Genomic DNA, 23,181 nt, shown 5'->3' on the forward strand with positions numbered 1-23,181 from the left:
AGCCCTGGCAGCACCGGTGCCCGTCTCCTGCCCAGAAACCTGTGCCCCAAAAGGGCTTCTCTGCCAGAGGGCAGCCAAAGCTGGTGTGCACTGGGGGCTGTGCTCCGTCCTACAGGGGCTATTGGTAGCAGCACCTGGAGCAACTGGGGGCAACACTTGGTGCGTGTCAAATGTTGTTGCTCCTTCCTGGGATGATTTTTTCATGGAGGGGATTAGCAGCAGCACAGAAACACCAACAGCTACTGAACTTCACAGGACAAAGAGACTCCACCGAAACACTGCCATGTTTCCTTGTGCTTTTGTGTCTTTCTTGCACTCTGAAAGAAGAAGAATTGGCCCAAGCCCTGCTGTTCAAATCTCCAGCTGCTGTGTGTCTGCCTGTGGCAGCTCCCTGCAAACACAACTGGCTGCCTGCTCAGCTGGGCAATGGACGGCCACAAACAGGGAGGGCCCTGGTGAACATCTCTTTGGTCTCGTGGGGCAGCGAGGGCACAGGAGACAAAGACTGCTCCTCCCGAGTTCATGGGGCAACAGAGAGATTTTATTTCCCAAGCTCCCCCTTACACAGAGCATTTGAAAGACCAGGCCTGGAAGCTCTCATTGGTTTGAGCTCCACGCCCCTTCAGGTTCTGGCCCGTGAGGTGCCTGCAGTTTTGGGAGATATTTGATTGGTCAAGACCCCTGTCAATCATGGGAACACCTCACCCTCCTTTTCTTTATAAAATTCTGTTTATTGTTCTCTGTCACCCATCTGCAAGGGCCCTTTGCCAACATGGTGACAGAGGACAGCGTGCATCTAATTTACACTGGAGCTGCAGCATTCCCCTCCAGGAACTGTTAGGGGAGAACTCAGGCCACAGGCATAATGCTTCTTGGTTACAAATTCAACTTATCTCTAAAAGCAGAAGGCTATTTAACCCTGAGCCCATTTAACACTTAGAGAAAAACCCAATTTTAAAAAACAACCTTTAAGCACTTGATCCCTTGGGGGAAAACCAAACTTCCAGAAAACAATCTGTAAACAGAAAAACTGTTTGCAAACTTGAGAAGTAATTTGTAAACAAATCAAATCCATCTATGAACTGTCCATGAGGCAGGTGATCATTTGTAATGATGTCTGTGGTTTCCAGTGTCCATATTTTAGGCAGCTGTATTGTACTGTTGTAGGATTTATTGTAAAACATGAGAACAGACTCAGAGGGGAGGAGGGTGTACCCTCAATCCAACCCCTTTCCCCTTTTTTCTTTGTATAAAAATAATAATAGGAACAGAACATGGACTTTGAATACTATTAACTTATGCAACGTTTCATCCACATTTACTGAAAATATTTGCCTTTACCAGCCAGGTTCAGGGCGAAGAACTTGATTGGGAGATGTTTTGATCAGGGCAAGGAACTTGGTTGGGAGACATTTTCTGTATTTATATTTTATCTAGTGCAAACCATATACTTTTTTCCCTTTGTTAGAAGTTAGAAATTTTGTTATTGACTTTAATAGCTGACTTTTCACTTTTAAAATGATGACAAGTGGCAGAATGTCAGTGAAAATCTCTGCAACTGCAATTTGCTTATGATAAATCAATGTTCTATGTGTACCTCAGTGGATATTCTTGGAATCATACCAGTTTATCTTGAAGCAATGCAAGAATAATTACTCGAATATTAAGAAAAGACATGTTAATGCACATACTAGGACTTCTTTATTACAATGATTTACTAAAATATGAATATCAATCTAATATCGATATCCAACTGAGATGGACAAAAACTCTCTACGGGTTTAAAGTTAGAAAGTGTATGTTTATTGAGACAGCCAGGCAGTACCTGGGATAATTCCCTAATGCACACTGCAAAAATCACAGGTATTACAAAGCTTTTCTATTTACAGAAGTCTTGAATACACAACATATGAATGCATATTCATATCCCTGTCACTTCCTCTGATCCACTTCACATGCTAATTGGCAAAAAGGCAATTAAGCATGTGTAGTTCTGTTCCCTGAAATGAGTCAGGGGTCCTTTTTGGGGAGGGGTCTCCAAAATGAGGAAGTAAAATAAGTCTTCCTCGTTCTGACCTTTCTGCCTTTCCCATGCACATGTGACAAATGAATCCTTGCCGTTTTTCCTGTGCTTATTGGATTCCTAAACTATGGGAAGTCTGCAACTGTTTTTGTGTCCCTGAAATCTGTTGATCACATTCTGTTTCACATGATAAGCACAGCTACCCAAGCATAAAGCTGGCAAGCAATGAGTTAATAGATCCTGGATATCTTATCTAAGATCCAGCTACTGTTAACTATGAACAAAGCCGATTTATCTACTTCCGATAAGTCAGCAACATCTAATTTAACTATCATCTTAACTTTCCTAAAATTCTTAATTCTTCAAAATTAATGTCTCACCGGGATTGGGGACAGGGAATGGGAATGGGGACAGGGAATGGGAATGGGGACAGGGAATGGGGAATGGGAATGGAGACAGGGACTGGGAGTGGTGACAGAGACAGGGAATGGGGACAGGGACCAGGAATGGGGACAGGGAATAGGACTGGGACAGGGACAGGGACAGGGAATACGGTACAAAGATAAAGAATGGGGTCCGGATTGGGATGGGAGCAGGATGGGAACGGGACAGGGGTGACACAGGAACAGGCAGGGGCAAGGGGAGTATGGAAGGGGAGTAAGGAATGGGGCAGCCGCTGCAGGGGGATGAGGTGTTGGGATGGGGGCACATGGGGACAGTTCCAGGGCAGGAGGTCCTTGACCAGCTGCCCAGAACCTCCACCAGGGTCTCCCAGGGCAACTGGAGCCGCTCAGCCTGGGGTGCCCAAAGCCCTGAGCAACCCCCAGGTCCCTCCCAGGAACCCCCAAGTCCTTCAAACCCAGCATCCCCCATATCCCCTGCAAGACCCCCCCCTCCATGTCCCTATCATTGTCTTAGCTCAACATCTTTATTTTTGCCTGCTTTTAAGAGTTTTGAAAGGGCAAAGAGAAATGAAAAGAAAATCCAGGCCACGGGGAGCCAGGAGGATGTGGAGCCCCTCCAGCTGGGTGTCTTCCCAACATGGATCAGCAGCACCACAGGTCACCAGGGCTCTGCCCACTGGGGCTCACTGGGGATCAACCAGCACGGATCCTCCCATGGGGGATGGAGCTGGAGAAGCGCACGGAGCTCTTCCCACACTGGGGCACTCGCAGGGCTGCCCTTCGTGGTGCCTCTGCTGGTTTGGGGTCAAGGCTGAGCCGTGTCATGAGCTCTTCCCACACCTGGGACACTTGTGGGGCCTGGGACATCACCAGGAGTGGAGCTGGGATGTGTCCTGGTGCCTGGGACATCATCAGGAGCGGGGCTGGGATGTGCCCTGGTGCCTTGGACATCACCAGGAGCAGGGCTGGGATGTGCCCTGGTGCCTGGGACATCACCAGGAGCGGGGCTGGGATGTGCCCTGGTGCCTGGGACATCACCAGGAGCAGGGCTGGGATGTGCCCTGGTGCCTTGGACATCACCAGGAGCGGGGCTGGGATGTGCCCTGGTGCCTGGACATCACCAGGAGCGGGGCTGGCTCTGATGCTCTCCGGTGCCTGGGACATGACAAGGGGCGGTGCTGGCTGCGGTTTGTTTGGTGCCTGTGCAATCCCAAGGGCAGTGTCACAGCGGGGCAGCTCTCAGTGTCCCCAGCAGGTCACAGTGTCCAGGGCAGCCCGTGCCAGCGGTCACTGCGCACACGGGGCAGGCTGGGCTGGACAGGGGACGGGGCAGAAACGCTGCCCCGGGACTGGGGTCTCCCCCTGCCTCTGGGGCCCAGCCCCTGCTGGGAGCGCCTTGGGCAGGGCACGGGGCTGCTGCTGGGCCAGGGGGACAGGCCGTGCCCCCTGTCCCCTGCTGCTGGGCCAGGGGGACAGGCCGTGCCCCCTGTCCCCTGCTGCTGGGCCAGGGGTGTTATGGACAAATTCAATTGGGGAGGCTAATTATAGATAAATCAATTAACAAGAATTTATTAAGCAAGTGGTATTAAGCAAAAGAACAGGTCTGGGTGGCCAGGGAGCCTCTGCTCTGCCACGGCGCACCTTCCCCCTTCACCTTTTTTTTTTTATAGTCCCTTTTTATTTCCTGTTGACGCATTTTCTCTCGATGCACTCTGCGTCGGTGCAATTGGTTCCTGGGGGGTCTTTTGTTCTGCCCTTGGTGGTCATAGGAATGAAGGCTCCTCATCTTCCTTGCAGATTGTCCTTGGCCTAAAAGTTAACTTGTATATAATTAGTTACACAGTCTTCTATGCTAATTGCATTCCCTACTCAGTTCAGATTCTTATCTCCTATATCGCTCGTTTTGATGAGCAAAACAATTTTTATTTATTACAATTCCCCCTTTTTCTCTTTACCAATTTGTTCATTAAAACGCTTTAACTCTTGGTAGCTTAAGACCAGGGTTTCATCTACTTCTAAGTCCCTGGGCAATGTTTCCTACCTATCTCTAATAAGTGTTAGATGAGCTGCCTCTAATCTTCCTTTTACAATGTCTATGATTTTATTAACAATGTAAGGTCTGAAAGTTAAACTTAGTAACAACAATATTACGGGACCTGCAATCTCCCTTATACAGAATTTCTCCTTGAGTGCCATACCCCGGAGTTTTGCACCCCTCAGGGTACCATGAGACATTTAAACATTTACCTGGATGGGTGACAGCCAAGGCGGTTGCTATAGTTTCACAGCCCCAATACCCACACAGATATTTCCCAGGATAATGACCATATCCCCTCCCAGGATTGGAACTAGGACACCAATAGGTAGCCCGGAGTTCAGGTTTACTCCATCTCCACATAGAGTCTGCCAAGTCTTTGTTAGTAACAAAAAAAATGGGAGCTACAGTGGTGGCATTATGCTTAACAACTTTCCCTTGGTCTATTTTGATCAGAGTCCAATTAAATGGCTAGTGTGCATAGTCCCCTTGACCAGGCCAGGTACAACATATAACTAATATGCACAGAATTTGCCAGCAAGGGTGGAGTCCAAACTGCCCCAGGATTTGATTATCATTACCTCCCCATTCCCAGTGTTTGTTTTGACATGTTATTGCCGGGCTCACCTTTACCCTTGGGAGATCAGTATCCTTGAGGCAGTTCTTGAAATACTTTGAATTGTCCCAGTCTGAGGGCTCTTTCCTCCACCGCTTCTCATCCCTCTGCCTCGCTCGCCGACTCGGTTGCTCTGAGCCGCGAGGCGCACCATCTTCTCAGCAGCAAGGATATTCTTCAGGAGGACCCTTACTCTGTTTTTGTTGCCTCTTTTTGAATGATTCCCAGCTTTTATCCTTCACTTGTGGTGAGTCACACTGAATCCCAGGTAAAGTTTTCTGGTAATTCCCTTTTATAATTTGAACAATTAGGGGAATTGGAGTGGAAACAACAATTTTCAGGCCTAGCCCCCTTAGTAAACACCTCCCACCACTCTTGGGATTCCCTTGGTACGGTCCCGTCCTCTTCTCCAATCCTTAGGACTGACTCTGTCAGTTCTCTTTCTAACTGATAACACCTTTACAAATACCCCTAGGAGGAGTGCCTCTGTAACTATGGACCCACCACCGTTCATGGCAAATTTTACAAATAGAGCATACAAAAGGGTAACAATCACTATCCTTATTTGCACAATATACTCTAAAATCATTAGTTATAGGATATCCATAGTCCAATGTCTCACTCTACCAGCTGTTTCGTACAATTTTTACTGAGTCCACTCAGTCCATTTAAATGTGACCTTAAGATCCCCGGGCTGGCTGGTTATTCTCCAGGGCTCTTCGGCAGCAGCAGGAATGATCCCTTTATTTGGCTCGCATGGGTCCACCCCTCCTCGGCGGTTCTGACTGCAGTTTCTGTAGTGAGTAAAACAACATAAGGGGCTTCCCAATTTGGGGTAAGTGAGGTTTCTTTCCTGGTTTTTATTAACACCTTATCACCTGGATTTATATTATGGATTGCTAGGTCTAAAGGAGGTTATTGCACTAGTAACCCAGCTCTTCTAAGCCCTTCCTGAGCCTTCACAAGTTGCATGACATATTGGTTAATTTGTTGATTACTTATTTCAGGGTGATCTATAGGAGAATCCATGTCATAAGGCATCCCAGAAAGCATTTCAAATGGAGAAATTCCAATATCGGTTCTGGGCAGAGTTCTTATATTTAACAAGGCTAAAGGTAAACATTTTACCCAAGAAAACTGTGTTTTATACATAAATTTAGTTAGTTGTTTCTTAATTTTCCCATTTACCCTTTTCACTTTACATAGCTTTGTGGATGTCAGGGAGTATGATATTGCCACTTTGTTCCTAGAGCTGTAACTACTTCTTTAATTATTTTGGAGGCAAAGTGTGGCCCTCTGTCTGAGTCTAGTACTTCTGCTAATCTGTAGCAGGGGATTATCTCTTCTAATAGTATTTTTACTACTGTTTGTGTACTTGCCCTGGAGGTAGGGAATGCCTCTACAAAGTGAGTCAAGTGATCTATTATCACCAATAAGTGTTTATACCTTCCTACTTTAGGCAAATCAGTAAAATCGATTTGAATGTGGGAAAACGGTCTATGTGCCAATTCCCGTCCCCCCCATTTCCCACACCACTCAGGATTTCTCACACCTGGGTCTATTCCTGGGTCAGGGGTCTCTTCAGCCCCCCTAGAAATCTCAGCCCTCATTCTAGAGAGACTGCAGACTGTAGAGAGAAAGTTACCAGATTAAACACCAGGAAGATGGTCTCTTTAACAGTCAGGGGAAATGGAACATTCTCTAATAGGGAGCTAAGAGATTCAGAGGAGAAGAAGGAAAGCAACGGCTGAAAAGCCTCGTCCCCTGCTTCCCCTCTAACAAACTGGCTGCACAACCATGACTATGAGCCATGCATTCCTGGAACAGACTTCAGCACCTTCATAAACCCCTGGATGCCATCACACCCTAGCACAGCCTGATGGATATTCTGGTCAGTGCCCTTCTACTGCAAAAACTATGTATTAGGGACAATACTGGAGCTATTCCTGGATAAAAAAATAAACATAGAGACCATAGAGGGATTAAGATCTCAAAAAAATTTAGGGACCAGAAACACATACAGGCCTCCACTCTAAAAGACACTACGAATGCAAACAACAAAGCCAGTAACTGCTCGATACTAACACAAAGTAATTGGAACCAAAATATGATTAGAATGGGGTTTGTTTTTTCACTCTCTCCAGCCACGAAATGGGCAGCAAAATATTTGTCCTCGTTTAGGGCAAATCTGGGGAAAACCCTCTGGAAGGAGCACCCAGAAAACAATCCCCCACAGCCCCTCCCCACCCACCTGATTCGGGAAGAATTTTCTCTGAGAGAAGTGGAAAAGAACCTGTTTATTTAACAAACAAAACCCTTCCCAGCACTAAAAAAATGAACAACACCAGGTGACAACAGAATTCTTTCACCACTCTGCAGAGATGACAAATCCAGAAAGTCTCTCCTGGGGGTGGTCGCCCGGGTCTGGGCGCTGGGGATTGCTCTGGGCACGGGATGGCTGCTGCAGATCACAGAGCGCAGGCTCCTGGTGCTCCTCGGTGTTTAGAGGGTCCCAGTCCAGAGCAGGTTGGATGGTATTCAGGAAAGGGAAAGGGAAAAGAAACAGTCCAGGGAAAGAATTGGACTGCTTAGCTAAACTAATTTAAAAAGCAAAGGCAAAAGCAAAAGCAAGCAAAAATGCAAAGCAAAGCAAGCAAAAGCCAGCAAGCAAAGCAAAGCAAGCCAGCCAGCACTGGCCTCTTCTAGACAGCAGACCATGGGGGGAGGTGAGCCAGCTGATAACAAGGCAAAACAAACTTTCACTTTCTGAGTTAGTTCTGAAAGCACAGACCAGAATATCAAACATAAACAGAACACACGATTGGAGATACAAACACCATAACGTCAGCCTTGGACATTCCACCCCTTATCTCCATATCTTCAACATCATGTAAAAACTCCATCAAGTAAAAACTTCCATCTTTCACTTACTCATACACATTTCCTTCCATCTCACTTACTCAAACTTTTGACATTTACACATTTCCTTCTACTTCACTTGCTCAAACCTTTGACACTTACACATTTCTTTCTGTCTCATGTCTGTGTGTTTTCATGTACAGACACTGGCAGTAACACCCAGCAAACAGTGATATTTGCACGAGTCTCACCCCACAATCAGATCCCCCTGAGGTACACATCGTGTTGCTCCATCTCTCTGCATTATCCACCATGTACAACCTGGTCCCTGAGCAAACTCAATCCCACAAATGGGTTTGTCTGTACTCGAGGCAGAATTGATCCACACTGATCTCCCTAACAAACCTCTGACATGTGCCACTGGGACTTTATCTCCATCTACTATATTCAGGGCCTCAGACTGGGCAGGACCTGCTCAATTGGTGGAACCTCGGCTGTTAACCAACCAGGTGGCCTTTGCTAAATGTTGCTCCCAATTTTCGAAAGATCCCCCACCCAATGCTTTTAAGGTGGTTTTTAACAGTCCATTGTACCTCTCCACTCTGCCTGCAGGTGGTGCATGGTTTGAGATGTGGTACACCCACTCAATGCCATGTTCCCTAGCCCAGGTGTTGATAAGGCTGTTCTTGAAATGAGTCCCATGGTCTGACTCAATCCTCTCAGGGGTACCATGCCTCCACAGGACCTGCTTTTCAAGGCCCAGGATGGTGTTATGGGCTGTAGCATGCGGCACAGGGTAGGTTTCCAACCATCCTGCATGTCTGGGGCAGTGTGATGTGGTCAATCTGCCAGGCCTCCCCATACTTGTACTTGGACCACCGCCCACCATACCAGAGGGGCTTCATCCGCTTGGCCTGTTTGATGGCAGCACACGTCTCACAGTCATGGATCACCTGAGAAATACTGTCCATGGTTAGAGCCACCCCTCGGTCTCATGCCCACTTGTAGGTGGCATCTCTGCCCTGATGACCTGGGGCATCATGGGCCCATCGTGCTAGGAACAATTCTCCCTTGTGCTCCCAATCGAGGTCTATCTTTGACACCCCTATCTTTGCAGTCTGATCTACCTGCTGGTTGTTTTGCTGCTCTTCATTAGCTCTACTTCTGGGGACATGGGCATCTACATGGAGAACGTTCACAGGTAGCTTCTCTACCTGGGTAGCGATATCTTTCCACACTTCAGCAGCCTAAATTGGTTTTCCTCTATGCTGCCAGTTAGCCTTTTTCCACCTCTCCAGCCACCTCATAGAGCACTGGCTACCATCCATGAATCAGTGTAGAGGTAGAGCTTTGGCCACTTCTCCCTTTCTGCAATGTCCAGGGCCAGTTGAACAGCTTTGAGTTCAGCAAGCTGGCTTGATCCACCTTCTCCTTCAGTGGCCTCTGCAACCCGTCGTGTGGGACTCCATACAGCTGCTTTCCACTTCCGATTCATCCCTACGATGCGACAGGAACCGTCGGTGAAGAGAGCGTAGCGTGTTTCATCTCCTGGCAGTTGGTTGTATGGTGGAGCTTCTTCAGCCCATGTCACTGGTTCTTCTTCTTCATCTCTGACACCAAAACTTTCACCTTCGGGCCAATTTGTAATTATTTCCAAAATCCCAGGGTGATTCAGTTTACCCATATGGGCACGCTGTGTGATGAGAGCAATCCACTTGCTCCATGTAGCTCTGGTGGCATGGTGGGTGGAGGGAACCTTTGCTTTGAACATCCACCCCAGCACCGGCAGTCGGGGTGCCAGGAGGAGTTGTGTTTCCGTGCCAGTCACCTCTGAGGTGGCCTGGACTCCCTCGTGGGTGGCCAAGATTTCCTTCTCTGTGGGAGTGTAGTTGGCTCCGGACCCTCTGTAGTTCTGACTCCAAAATCCCAGTGGTCGGCCTCGAGTCTCCCCAGGCACCTTCTGCCAAAGGCTCCAGGACAACCCATGGTTCCCGGCTGCAGAGTAGAGCACATTCTTGACCTCTGGTCCTGTCCTGACTGGGCCAAGGGCTACAGCATGAGCGATCTCCTGCTTGATCTGGGTGAAGGCTTGTTGCTGCTCAGGGCCCCAGGGGAAATTCTTCTTCTTGCAGGTAACCAGGTAAAGAGGGCTCACAATCTGGCTATACTCAGGAATTCTCCAAAAGCCTATGGCACTTAGGAAAGCTTGTGTCTCCTTCCTGTTGGTTGGTAGCGACATCGCCATGATCTTGTTGATGACATCTGTAGGAATCTGACCCCGTCCATCTTGCCACTTCACTCCCAAAAATTGGATCTCTCGAGCAGGTCCCTTGACTTTGCTCTTCTTGATGGCAAAACCAGCTTCCAGGAGGATTTGGATGATTTTCTCTCCTTTCTCAAACACTTCTGCTGCTGTGTTCCCCCACACAATGATATCATCAATATACTGTAGATGTTCTGGAGCCTCACCCTTTTCTAGTGCAGCCTCGATCAGTCCATGGCAGATGGTGGGGCTGTGTTTCCACCCCTGGGGCAGTTGGTTCCAGGTGTACTGCACGCCCCTCCAGGTGAAAGCGAACTGAGGCCTGCATTCTGCTGCCAGAGGAATGGATAAAAATGCATTGGCAATATCAATGGTGGCATACCACTTTGCTGCCTTGGACTCCAGCTCGTACTGGAGTTCCAGCATGTCCGGTACAGCAGTGCTCAGTGCTGGAGTCACTTCATTCAATGCATGATAGTCTACAGTCAATCTCCATTCTCCTTCAGATTTACGCACAGGCCAGATGGGGCTGTTGAAGGGTGAGTGGGTTTTGCTGACCACCCCTTGGCTCTCCAGCTCTCAGATCATCCTATGGATGGGAACCACAGCATCTCGAGTTGTTCTGTACTGTCGACGATGCACTGTTGAAGTGGCAATTGGTACCTTTTGTTCTTCTCCCTTCAGAAGTCCTACTGTAGTTGGATTCTCAGACAGTCCAGGCAAGGTGTTCAATTTCTGGATGCCCTCTGTCGCTACAGCTGCTCTCCCAAATGCCCACCTGAGTCCCTTTGGGTCTTTAAAATACCCCCTTCAAAGGTAATCTATGCCCAAGATACATGGGGCCTCTGGGCCAGTCACAATAGGGTGTTTCTTCCACTCCTTTCCTGCCAGACTTACATCAGCTTCCAGCAAGGTAAAGTCCTGTGATCCCCTGTCACACCGGCGATAGAGACAGATTCTGCCCCTATGTGTCTTGATGGAATTAACGTGCATTGTGCACCAGTATCGACCAAAGCCTTTTATCTTTGTGGTTCTGATGTGCCAGGCCAGTGAATCCACACAGTCCAGAAAACACGGTTTTCCCTCACCTCTACCTGGCTAGAGGCAGGGCCCCTCTAAGCCTGGCTATCCTTCTTGCCTTGGGCGTATGTCTTAGAGGTTCCTTCAAGGGGATCGGACATGTCATCATCATCATCATGCCTGGCAGTTTGGCTACGGGCAACTGGAGCTGCTCTCCTTTTGGTGGCACTTCCTCTCTGGGTCTTGCCTTCCTTCAATTCATGCACCCGTTGTGCTAGAGCAGCAGTAGATTTTCCGTCCCATCTCCTCATGTTTTCTCTGCAGTCGCACAGGAAGAACCACAGCTCAGCTCTTGGGGTGTACCTTCTCTCACCATCTGAGGAACATCTACATTGGATACCAGAACCTCTGATCTGTACTGCTGAGGTTTGGAAAAGGTCCTCCTTAATCTCCTCCCTGAGTCTCTTATGATTCTCCTCTTACCTTCTAATTTCTGCAGATGTGTTTGCACTGCTGCAATTCTGGCATGGGTTGGGCCATGTACAGCATCTGCATATGCTCGGAGTTTCCTTGCCATGTCGAGCAAGGTCTCATCCCTCTCCTCCTGCTTCATTATTGCTAAAGCAGAAGCGTATTCATGTGGCCCAAGCCGTACAAGTTTTTGCCACATCACAGATGTACATGGTACCAAGTCTGGATTCCTAGTTGTTATTTCATCTGAGAAGATAATCTCTGCCACTGCCATTTCTCTCAGACGTTGGATCCCGTGTTCTATAGTCTTCCACTGGGTCTGCTGCATATAAAGATCATCTGCACACAGGTATCTTTGTGCTACACTTTCCAGAACCCGTGCCCAGAGGCTGTGAGGGTGAGCCCCCCTCATCATTCCTTGATCAATGACAGGATCATGTGACAGGAATCCCAAATGTCTCGCTTCAGTGCCATCCAGAATTGTAGCCTCGCCTGCAGCATCCCAAATACGGACCAACCAACTAATTACTGACCCCGTGGCTCTCCCAGTCCATCCCAGTCTCTCCCAGTGCCTCCCGGCTGTCCATCTCAGCCTGGCGTGGCGCTGCCGCCCCTCAGCCAATCAGAGCTCGAGTCTCTGATGACTCATCAGTTGCCAGGCAGACCCGCAGCGCCGCGTGCCCCGCGCTGGACTCGGCCTCCCAGTGCCGCGCGCTTCATTCCCAGTTCCTTCCCAGTGCCCCCCATTCCCTCCCATCTCTCTGAGTGACACCCCAGTCTTTCCCAGTGCATTCCCAGTCCCTCCCAATCCATTCCCAGTCTGCCCCAAGGTCACACCACCCCTCCTCTCTCTCCCAGTTCCCCCCAGCTGATCCCAGTGTGTCCCCGCTCTCTCCCAGTGACCCCCACCGTGTCCATCTCGCTGGTGCCCTCAAGCTCCCAGCCCAGCCCCGGCACCTGCTCTGCTCCTTGGTGGATTTCTACCCTGCTCACGTCCAGCTGAGGTGGTTCCAGGGCCAGCAGGAGCTCTCTGTGGTGGCCACCGACATGGTCCCCAATGGGGACTGGACCCACCAGCTCCTGGTGCTGCTGGAAACCCCAACCCGGGCCAGGGTCACCTCCACCTGCCAGGTGGAGCACAACAGCCTGGAGCACCTAGTGAGCCAGCACTGGGATACAGGGGAGGAATTGGGGGCGCTGGGAGAACCACTGGGATGTGCTGGGAGCAACTGGGAGGGAGTTGGAGAGATCCTGGTTTCAACTGGGAGAGGAGGTTGTAGGTTTGGAAGGGCTAAGAAGGGGTTTGAAGGATACTGGGGAGGGTGGGATGGGGTTCTGGGGGTCCTGATGGGCACTGGGAAGAGACTGGGAGAGGATTTGGAGGTCCTGGGGCAGTGGGGGCAACTGGAAGGAGGCTGTGGGATCCTGAGAGGGACAGGAGGGGCTTTGGTGGGTCCTGGGGAGGTCAGGAAGGGATCAAGAGGGAGGTTTCAGGGGATCCTGAGTGGGTTGGGAGCGATGAGGAGGGTTCTTGGAGGGGTCTGGGTGTCTGTGAGAGTTTTTGGGAGATCCTGACCACTGTGGGCCACCCAGATGTTGCTGGATGCTGCCGCAGCAAGATGCTGACAGGAACTGGAGACTCCTGAGTTGGGTTCTGTCTTCCTGGCACTGGGGATCGGGTTCTACCTGCGCAAGAGAGTCTGGGGGGTCCCGTGAGTCGTGTCCCCCCTCCCCCAGAGTGTGGGTGCTCGCCGGGGTCCCCAGCCTGGTGTCACCCCCTTTTCTCTGCCCATAGAGTTCCTGAGCCGCCGGCGGCCGCAGCCGCTCCCTGTGACCTCGGGCCCGGCCGGGACCACCGCTCCATCCCCACGCTGATTTTGGGGGCGACCTGTGTCCCCCCAGCCCTGCTGTCACTCTGCCCCTGCCCCCTGCTCCCAGTGTTCCCAGTAAAGCTTCCCAGTTAAACCCAGCCCAGTTCATGGGGGCACTGGGGAGGGACTTGGGGGGACCCCACGGCGGGGCCGGCCCTGGGCAGGGAGGGCGGGTCCAGGTGGGGAACACTGCCTGCTGCGGGTCTGCCCGGCAACTGGTGAGTCATCAGCCCCGCTCTCGCTGATTGGCTGACTCTTCTCCACCGCGTTCTCTCATTGGCTGAGGAGAGGCCCGGCAGTGCAGAGAAGGAACGGGAGAGATCCCGCCCCGAGCACCGGCACGGGGACAACAGACCCGGCCTGGGCACAGGGAGGGAATTTATTACCAACCAAACCACGGCAGCACCAGGAGAAGGGAAAGAAATCCCTCCAGCACCTTCCCCCACCCAACGGGGATCACCCACAACAGGGTTATCCACCATGGAGAGACGGGGACATCCGAGTTTAGACCAAAGCCAATTTTATTGAGTGTACCAGGTGTTTATACAGGGATTTACTTGTATGGTGCTTACAGAGGGCTCTGTTTTTGGTAACAATTTCCCATTGGTTACACATTCTTCGAGACATCCAGTAATCTGGGAACATTTATCTTATCACAAAGACTCACACCATTTTTTCTGGTCACTTCTTGCCCAGGGAGACTGAAACTGTGTCTGTGTCTCCCACAGTTTCTGCTCAGTCAGGCCTCAGATATCAGGCCCCTTTATCAGCTCCATTGCTTTTCTCTCTGTTTTATTCCCCATACGGGGACACCAGGGCTCTGCCCCACGGGGGTCACTGGGGATCATCCAGCCCGGATCCTCCCATGGGGGATGGACCTGCAGCAGCACACCAAACTCTTCCCTCAATCTCTTCCCTCACTCCAAGCTCTTCCCAAACCCTCATCCCTCACTCGGGGCACTCACAGGGCCTCCCTTAGTGGTGCCTCCGTTGGTGTGTGGTCAAGGCTGAGCTCTGTGAGAAGCTCTTCCCACACTTCCCACACTCGTAGGGCCTCTCCCCGGTGTGGATGCGCCGGTGCTTGGTGAGGTGGGAGTTTTGCTTGAAGCCCTCCCCGCAGTCGGGGCAGTGGAAGGGCCTCTCCTCTGTGTGAATCCGCTCATGGAGGAGGAGATTGGAGCTGGTCTGAAACCTCTTCCCACACTGGGGACACTCGTAGGGCCTCTCCCCAGTGTGGATGCGCTGGTGTGCTCGCAGGCCTGAGCTCCTCCCAAAGCTCTTCCCACATTCCAAGCACTCATAGGGCCGTTCCCCAGTGTGGATCACCTGGTGCTCAATCAGGCCAGACATGTCTTTGAAGCCCTTCCCACACTTCCCACACTCGTAGGGCCTCTCCCCGGTGTGGATGCGCCGGTGCACGGTGAGGCTGGAGTTGCGGTTGAAGCCCTTCCCGCAGTCGGGGCAGAGGAAGGGCCTCTCCTCTGTGTGAATCCGCTCATGGAGGAGGAGAGTGGAGCTTCTCTGAAACCTCTTCCGACACTGGGGACACTCGTAGGGCCTCTCCCCAGTGTGGATCCTCTGGTGATTAATCAGGTTGGATCTCCACCTGAAACCCTTCCCACATTCCAAGCACTTGTGGGGCTTCTCCCTGCCATGAGGCTTCTCCACCAGCTCCGAGCTCTGGCTGGATCTCCGCCCGCCTTCCTGGCTCAGGGGGCTCTTTCCTCCCCACAGCTCCCTGGGCTGGGTTTGCAGCTCCTCCTCCTGCAGCATCTCCGGGACTTTCCCTCCTCCTCCATCCAGCCACGCCCTGGCAATGACAAATCCTGATTTGACAGAAAAACAAGAGAAAAGCTCCTTGTACTGGAGGTTCCTCCTTGCCCAAGTTCATCTCAGGAAGTCACTGGGAACCTTGTGTCTATAAGAACCTACAAAACACCAAGATTTAGCTCAAAAATCCTGCAAACTTCAAGACACAGTACAAAACCTCCCCAAACATAACAGCTCAGCAAATCCTCCTCCAAAACATAAAGATTCAGCTGCCACATAAAATCAAAGCACCAACATTTAGCCCAAGAAAGCTCAGAAACACCAAGATTCACCCTGTGAAAATCGTGGATCCCCCTCCACAGTCACCTGCTGCATGTGGGGGGAGCAGCACTCCTGGGCTGGGGGGAGGCTGCAGACACAGGGAGGGGTGGAACCTTCTGCTGCTTCCTCTTTCTGCTCCTCCTCCTCCTCCTCCTCCTGTGTCTCTCCTCTTCCTCCTGCTATTCCTCCTTCTCCTCCACAATCCCATCTTCTCCTGCCACATCCATCGTTTGACCATTCTGTTCCTCAAGCCTGCTTCTCCTTCCCTTCTCCTCCTGCCCCCAGGCCCAGCACCCACTGCCGGCTCCCTCTTCCCCCCAGCCCCACAGCATCCCAGCGCAGGGGCAGGGATGGAGCTGGGGCAGGTCGGGCTGGGGCAGCGCTGGGCTCTCGGCCGCTCCCGCCCGCACTCGGTCCCCACTGCAGCCGCTCCCGCCAGGACAGCGCGGGGGGGCCCGGCCTTGGCGCTGCCCCACTCCCACCTCCCCAAATTCCCCTCGCGGGGCCATGGGGCCGAGGGGGGGCGCAGGTGGGTCCAGGTGGGGAATGCTGAGATAATTTCAAGAGTGGGTCCCCAAGAAGAAGAACTGGAATTTGTGGTAGACACAGGGGCAGAAAGAACCTTTATGTTAAATATTCCAAAAGGTTATAGTGTAAGCAAAGATACTCTAAAAGTAACAGGAGCAAAAGGAGAGAGTTTCACAGTACCCGTTATTAAAAATGTGGCAATAGAGGGAGAAACTAAATTTTGGATGAGGGATGTTTTCTTGGTCCCAGGGGCAGGTACAATTTACTGGGACAAGATTTACAAGTGAAATTAGGAATAGGGGTTGTTCCAGAAGATGGGAAGATGACAGCTAGACCTTTAAAACTAGGCCAGGAGGATGGAAGAAGAATTAACAAGGAAGTTTGAGCTTGGGAGGGAAATAGGGGAAGATTAAATATTGACCCTATAAAGATTACAATTGAGGAAAAAAAATTGTCCCATACATGTACAGCACTATCCTGTATCTTTAGAAGGACGGGAATGTTTAAAGCTGGTAATAGAAGGACTAACAAAGGATGGACATTAGAACCTTGTATGTCTCCCCATAATACCCCAATACTCCCAGTAAAGAAGCCTGATGGGAGCTATAGACTGGTACAAGCCTTAAGGGAGGTTAACAAAGAACTCAGACCCGCTATCCAGTGGTACCAAATCCTTATACTCTTTTAAGTAAAGTTCCTCCCCAGCATCAGTGGTTTAGTGTAGTGGACCTTAAAGATGCCTTTTGGGCTTGCCCATTAGCCCAGGAGAGCAAGTTATCTTTGCTTTTGAATGGAAGGACCCACTAATTGGAGAAAACAGCAATTAAGATGGACAAAACTACCACAGGGGCTTACAGAATCCCCAAACTTATTTGGACAAGCTTTAGAAACAATACTACAAATTTTCCCCACTCCCCCTGGAATACAAGTTATCTAATGTGTGGAGTTGCGTTATTTGGGAGCGCGGCACGAATGTATAGATGATCTTTTACTTTCTGGGGAAGCTGAAGCTGAAGTTAGAGAGGCTACTATAAAGCTTTTGAATTTTCTTGGGGAAAAAGGATTAAAGGTATCAAAAGGGAAGCTGCAATTTGTAGAATCAGAGGTAAAATATCTTGGCCACTTGCTTAGTAAGGGTAGTTGGAAGCTCAACCCAGACTGAAACACAGGGATTCTATCCCTTCCCCCTCCCTCTTCAAAGGGGGAAATCAGAAAGATACTCAGATTATTGGGATATTATAGATTGTGGATTGAAGGATATACACAGACAGTAAAATTTTTGAATAAAAAAAACTGACAGAGGGAGATGATATAAAATGGATCAAAAAGGATAATGAAAAACTAAGAAAAAAGAAGTTAAAACTAGCCCCAATATCAACTTTAAGCTCACCTTCACTAGCAAAACCCTTTCATTTGTATGTAAATGAAAAAAAAGGGGTAGCTCATAGGGTTTTGTTTCAAGAGTGGGGAGGAGTAAAGAGATCCGTGGCTTATTTATCAAAGATGTGGGATCCAGTAAATCAAGGCTGGCCAGTGTGTATTCAAGCTATAGCAGCTACTGCAATCCTGGTAGAGGAAAGTCATAAACTGACTTCTAGAGGTAAATTAATTGTGTGCACACCTCATGCAGTACTAAATTTCTTCCAATTTGCTTTGTGATTTTTATCTTGAAATACATAACTTACTGTATTCTAGGATTGAAAAACTAGTTTACAGCTGTGGCATAGCAAAACCTGCTATTAATTTGAGTCAATGCAGGCTGTTCAATCAAGTGTTCTCAGTGTGTAAAGTTAAACTAAAGGTAACACCAGCTGCTTGGCAGGTCAATGAGAAACAATTTTCCTTCCAACCAGTCCTTTTTCATGTACCCAAATGTGTTTTGCTTTCTTCGTTTTTTTTGTTTTGTTTGTTTGCTAGTTTTTCTGGAAGTGCTAACTACTTGCAGTGTATCTAGAACAGCAAATAAAATTGTGCATACAAAACACTTGTAAAAAAATAGGGCTCATTTTTTCCCACAATGGGAGGTGGCTACATATAGAAAAGGGAAACTACAAAGCTAGATGAAGAAAAAGTTTCAGTATCTTCTAATGTAAACAATTTGTTACTTCCAGCATCACAGTGGGTGTGTGACACACACATATGAAAAAGATGGTGAGGGAGATCTCTGTTTACTACAGTTTCCTATTTCTTGAATGAGTTAGAGAGCTATGAAGCAATTGTGATTCCTTGTGTGGATTGCCCAGGCCTGCAGGGAGGGCTTGGCCATGATTCCCTCTGTGCTGCAGGCAGCCCTGCAGCGTGGCAGCAGTGGCTTGCCTCTGGTGAGTTTGCAGGCAGGGTGCTCCAGCACTGCAGTGCTCAGGGGCAGTTTCCTACTTTGACACCAAAGCTTAAATTCAAGAGTGCCTCTTCCCATCCAGTTATTGTTTGTACTGTAAGAACCTCTTCAGAGAGTGTCTCCTGGCAGTCAAAAAGAGAGTATTGCAGAGATAAATTCCTTACTTGCTGTCTCCCCCACTGTATCCACATTTTGTCTATTCCCTCTTCAAATTATAGATTTGTAAAACTCATGCTCTGTGTCCTCAGATGCTCTTCCCAAATCAAACCTTGGCTTCTTTGCAAATTATATTGCACTAACAAGGATTGCCTTAAATTTTTTATTGCAGGCAAGATCACTTCAGAAGTAAGTTTTTGTTTACCTTGTTCCTACAACCCTTTCAAGTTTGTGAATGGAAAATTGTGACAGCAAAATAAGTCTTTAGTTTTAGCACTGTCAGCTGTGGGTAGCTGGTAGCCCTTGGTGGAGGGTGCCGTGAATTAAAGGCCTGCAGAACACACATAACAAAAGTAATTAAATTTGTAAGGAAGTTGAAAAAGGAGGGAGAGGTGATTGGCAGACTCACCTCTCCAGGATGTAGGACTAATGTTAGAAAGTGGACTGATATTGGAATGTGGATGTTGAAATGTGAAGAGAGAAAAAGAGAGCGAAAGAGAGAGAAAGGGAGAAGAGAGAAGAAGAGAGAAGAAGAGAGAAGAAGAGAGAAAAAGAGAGAAAAAGAGAGAAGAGTGAAAAAGAGAGAAAAAGAGAGAAAAAGAGAGAAAAAGAGAGAAAAAGAGAGAAAAAGAGAGAAAAAGAGAGAAAAAGAGAGAAAAAGAGAGAAAAAGAGAGAAAAAGAGAGAAAAAGAGAGAAAAAGAGAGAAGAGTGAAAAAGAGAGAAAAAGAGAGAAAAAGAGAGAAAAAGAGAGAAGAGAGAAAAAGAGAGAAGAAGAGAGAAGAGAGAAAAAGAGAGAAAAAGAGAAAAAGAGAGAAAAAGAGAAAAAGAAAAAAAGAGAGAAAAAGAGAGAGAAAGGGAAAGAGAGAGAAAGAGAAAGAGGGAGAGCGAAATACGCCCCAAAGTCCCCATACAGTCGCTATCTGTGAGTTCTCCTCCATTCCTGCTAGACAGAGTGACAACAAGGGGAGGGGAGTGAGGAAGTACAGTCAAAGGCAAAGCTGTGATAAAGAGGGAGAGCTGGACCACCAATAGAGATAAGATCAAAGCAGAGATAGCTGACTCTCACAATGTGCTTTATTTTCTTAAACAAGACTTCTTTTTTTTCCTTCTGATTTTTGTTATTAAGGAAAGGAGGCTTTTGTTCTGAAGAATGGGTCTGTAAGACTAAAACAGTTGGATGTTGCCTAAAAAGCAAAAAACCAAGAGATGTGATACATCTTGTGTTAAATTTGGGCTAGTCTTTTTTTTATTTAACTAATTATAGCTCACAAGAAGAAGAATTGGCCTCTGCAGCAATTAGCACAGCTGGATACAAGAAGAAGAAGCAGCTATAGAAAAGGTTTTTAGTTAAACCCAGAAAGTTTTGAAGAAAACTAATGGTGAAAGTTAATGCAGTATTGTTTTTCTTTTCTTTTAACACTGTGTTATTAAGAAGTCCTTTCCAGGTACTACTAAAGCAGCAATCCCAACCATGGAAAAGAGGGTGAATTCATGCCAGCAAAATAAAAGAATTTGTGAAGAAACGTGAGGAATGGACTATCACATCTAAACCGGGTGATACCAAATTAACTTTCAACCAGGACTGGGTGGTAATGGTTTGGGAAGACCCAAATGATCCAAGGCAGGTACAAAGAATAACACCTAACTGAGAAATAAGGCAAAGCTTGCATCACTGGTTCTAAGCCCTGCCTGAATAAGCCCTGAGACGCCTCCGACACCTCCTTGGCAGAGGAACACTGCCACTTCAAACAGGAGGGTCGGGAGTGTTTGAGTCAAAGAGTTCTGATAGTCTGGCCTTAGCCTGTGACTTGTACAGGCAAGAAGGGAAATTGCCATTAACACTATGCTGTATACTTTATTTGATTCATCCCCACACTGGACATGGCAGCTGGGTTATAAGTGAATGTTTAAATTATGAGAATAATTGGCATTGTAGCTCACAAAATCTATGTTCTTGTGGCAAGAAGTATTGAGTACTGAATCAATCCCCTATACAGAAAGACCTCAAAAACTGAAGTAATAAACTGCTTTTGTAGATGGGGATTATCAATGCCTGTGGACTGAGAGATACCTGAGGAATGGTGGAAAACCACAGTTAAAAGGTGTCAAAAACAATTTGCCTGGAAATGAGTAAAAAAGGAGTGACAAGGGAAACAGAGGGCAAGCCTGGATTGAGCACTGTACTCAGCAGCGAGAAGATCACACGTACCTGCTGTGGGCAGCAGCCCCACAGGCAGGGGAGGTGGGGGTATAAGCCATGCCAGACCTCTGTCATTCCTGTTTCTGTCTCTCATTTGTTGTCTTTTCCCTTCTGAGATAGCAGCAAGATCGTGTCACAAATGCTACAGAAAGTATCACATGGAAAGAAACCAAAGTTCCTTTTTGTCACACACACCCATGTCAACAGGCACTGTTATAACCCATCCAAATTAAGTACCTGCAGGAAAAAGGGGGAAAATTATCACATACAAAGAACTTAGGAAAAAGTAGTAATACTTGGGGCATGGAATGTCCAAAAGGAGAGAGATGGATTTGTTTTACATTTGATCTTAGAAATATAGTCCAAGATTCGGTAAAGAGACAATTAGTAAAAAAAAAGGTAAAACAAGCACAGCAGTCTAGCTCTGTGTTAACCCCAAATTATATCCTGAGTCATATTAAATGACTCCAAGCAGTTATAGAGAAGATAATAAACAAAGCTGCTCAGGCATTGGAATTAATATGGAGTCTGCAAAGCCAAACATCACCTGCAGTGCATTAAAATAGGTTGGCTTTACGCTATTTATTGGCTAAAGAATGGGGTGTACAGATTGTTGAAAATAGATGGCAATGAGGATGTCATCCTGGAAAAAACAAAGGATATCAGAAAAAAATTATGACCCAGGTATCAGTACAAAAATGGGAAAATAACGTTAAAAACTAGCAGGTGAGGTAATGTATTGAGAATGGGATGGTGGAAGAAATTAGGATTCTTCCTTTTATGTGTTACAAGTCTTTTGATATTTCTTCTTTGTTTAATCCCATGTTTTATTTGATTACCAACAGAGTCCAAAGAATGCAAGAGGACAGGAAATATTCTTTATAAAGAATTTGGCTTGAGCAGTAAGAGGTGGGATTGTGAAAAATGCATATTTATGATTGGCTTTTCGCAAATGTTACAATGAATATTATATGTGTCATGTTAGAAAGTTATGCTGTATTAATTCCCTTACATATTGTGTTAAGTGTAGTTTTAGGTTACAACATTATGTTAAAATAGAGATTATGTATGTGGGGGGAGTTTTCTTTTTAGGAATGAGATGCTCCCTTTGAAGAACACCTAAATCTTCCAAAGGAGAGGAATTTATGGCTTCTTATCAGGAGAAGCTAATTTCTTCAGGCCTTGCTCAGACTTGAAGAGGCCAGGGGATTAAAGGGAACAGTTGACATACAACAGAGTTTCTTGTTTAGAACAGAATGTATGCATAACCATGAAGAATGTATGAATATGCAACAAGTGTATTGGTTTAAGGGTGATTCCTTTGTTCACAAGTCAAGCTTTTCTTAACTTAGTGTCAAGAACATGAGAGAGCATCTGGACATCCGTAATTCTTTGCTCTTTTTGTCTTGTAATTGTCCTAACTCTAATTGTATTATTATTTTTATAACCATTTTATTACTATTAAACTTTTAAAATTTTAAAAACCAAGTGATTAGAGTTTTTCAAAATTTTCAAAACTAGATGAGATTTAAAGGTGACCCTTTAACTCATAAACAATAAATAGATGATTTGAAGGAAAACAAAAAAGCAGCAGGTTGTGGGGGGGGCACAACTGAGGCTGCTGAAGGCTGCTGTGGAAGAGAAGCTGCATTCCAGGCACCCGGGAGGAGCTTCAGAAATGCAAATTAAAACTGCTGGGGCAAAGTGGGGACAATGTACCTGGCTCTTCTTGCCTGGGGCAGGAATTGGCTGATTCCCTCTGCCCCTCACCCCAAGCTCTGCCTGCTTGCACAGATGGAATCTGCACAGCTGAAGGCAGAGCCCATGCTGAGCATCTCTGACTCTGCAACAGAAATGGCTGAAGCTGCAAAGGGAAACAGCAAATGGAGAATGTTGTGAAAACTTCACTAAAATAAGGGGGGGATCATCCCTCTGCCCACTCCAACATCTGCTGTCACTGTCTGTGCTGTACAGGGTGTATCAGAGCACTGGGGGTTTTGCTAGAACAAGTTCAGGGAAATCAGTTGGAATTCAAGTATTTGATGATGTAATTAGAAAAAAGCAGTCAACTGAGGCAGCCCCAACTGAAGGGAGCACCCAAAAACAGGGAAAAGTATTGAAGGACCACCAGAAAAAATCCTACAACACCATGGACCAGCCCCTGAGAACCCAAACCAATTCATATCAGGAGGCAGAGAACCCATTTATCACTACAATGGCATCATTTGATTACAAGCTGTCCTCAGAATAAGAACCAACCAGACAGCTCCAGCTCCTGACCTTCCTGTCGACCAAGCCACTGAAA

The 23,181-nt window shown here is 47.7% G+C and overlaps 1 protein-coding gene across 1 annotated transcript; it reads right to left on the bottom strand.

Annotated features, from left to right (window-relative positions):
• Nucleotides 1-14,104: 14,104 nt before the first annotated feature.
• LOC146764744 (uncharacterized) lies at nucleotides 14,105-15,833 on the bottom strand. Its single transcript, XM_085563676.1, has one exon. It carries the CDS (start codon nucleotides 15,333-15,335, stop codon nucleotides 14,538-14,540), a length of 798 nt encoding a protein of 265 aa, XP_085419802.1. The 5' UTR covers nucleotides 15,336-15,833; the 3' UTR covers nucleotides 14,105-14,537.
• Between the last annotated feature and the right edge of the window lie 7,348 nt (nucleotides 15,834-23,181).

Source organism: Lonchura striata, chromosome 31 (genome assembly GCF_050655825.1).
Source record: "Lonchura striata isolate lonStrDom1 chromosome 31, ASM5065582v1, whole genome shotgun sequence".
NCBI classification, from domain to species: Eukaryota; Metazoa; Chordata; class Aves; order Passeriformes; family Estrildidae; genus Lonchura; species Lonchura striata.

Coding starts and splice junctions, on each gene's coding strand:
- LOC146764744 (XM_085563676.1), bottom strand. CDS start 15,335: ATGCTGCAGGAGGAGGAGCTGCAAACCCAGCCCAGGGAGCTGTGGGGA.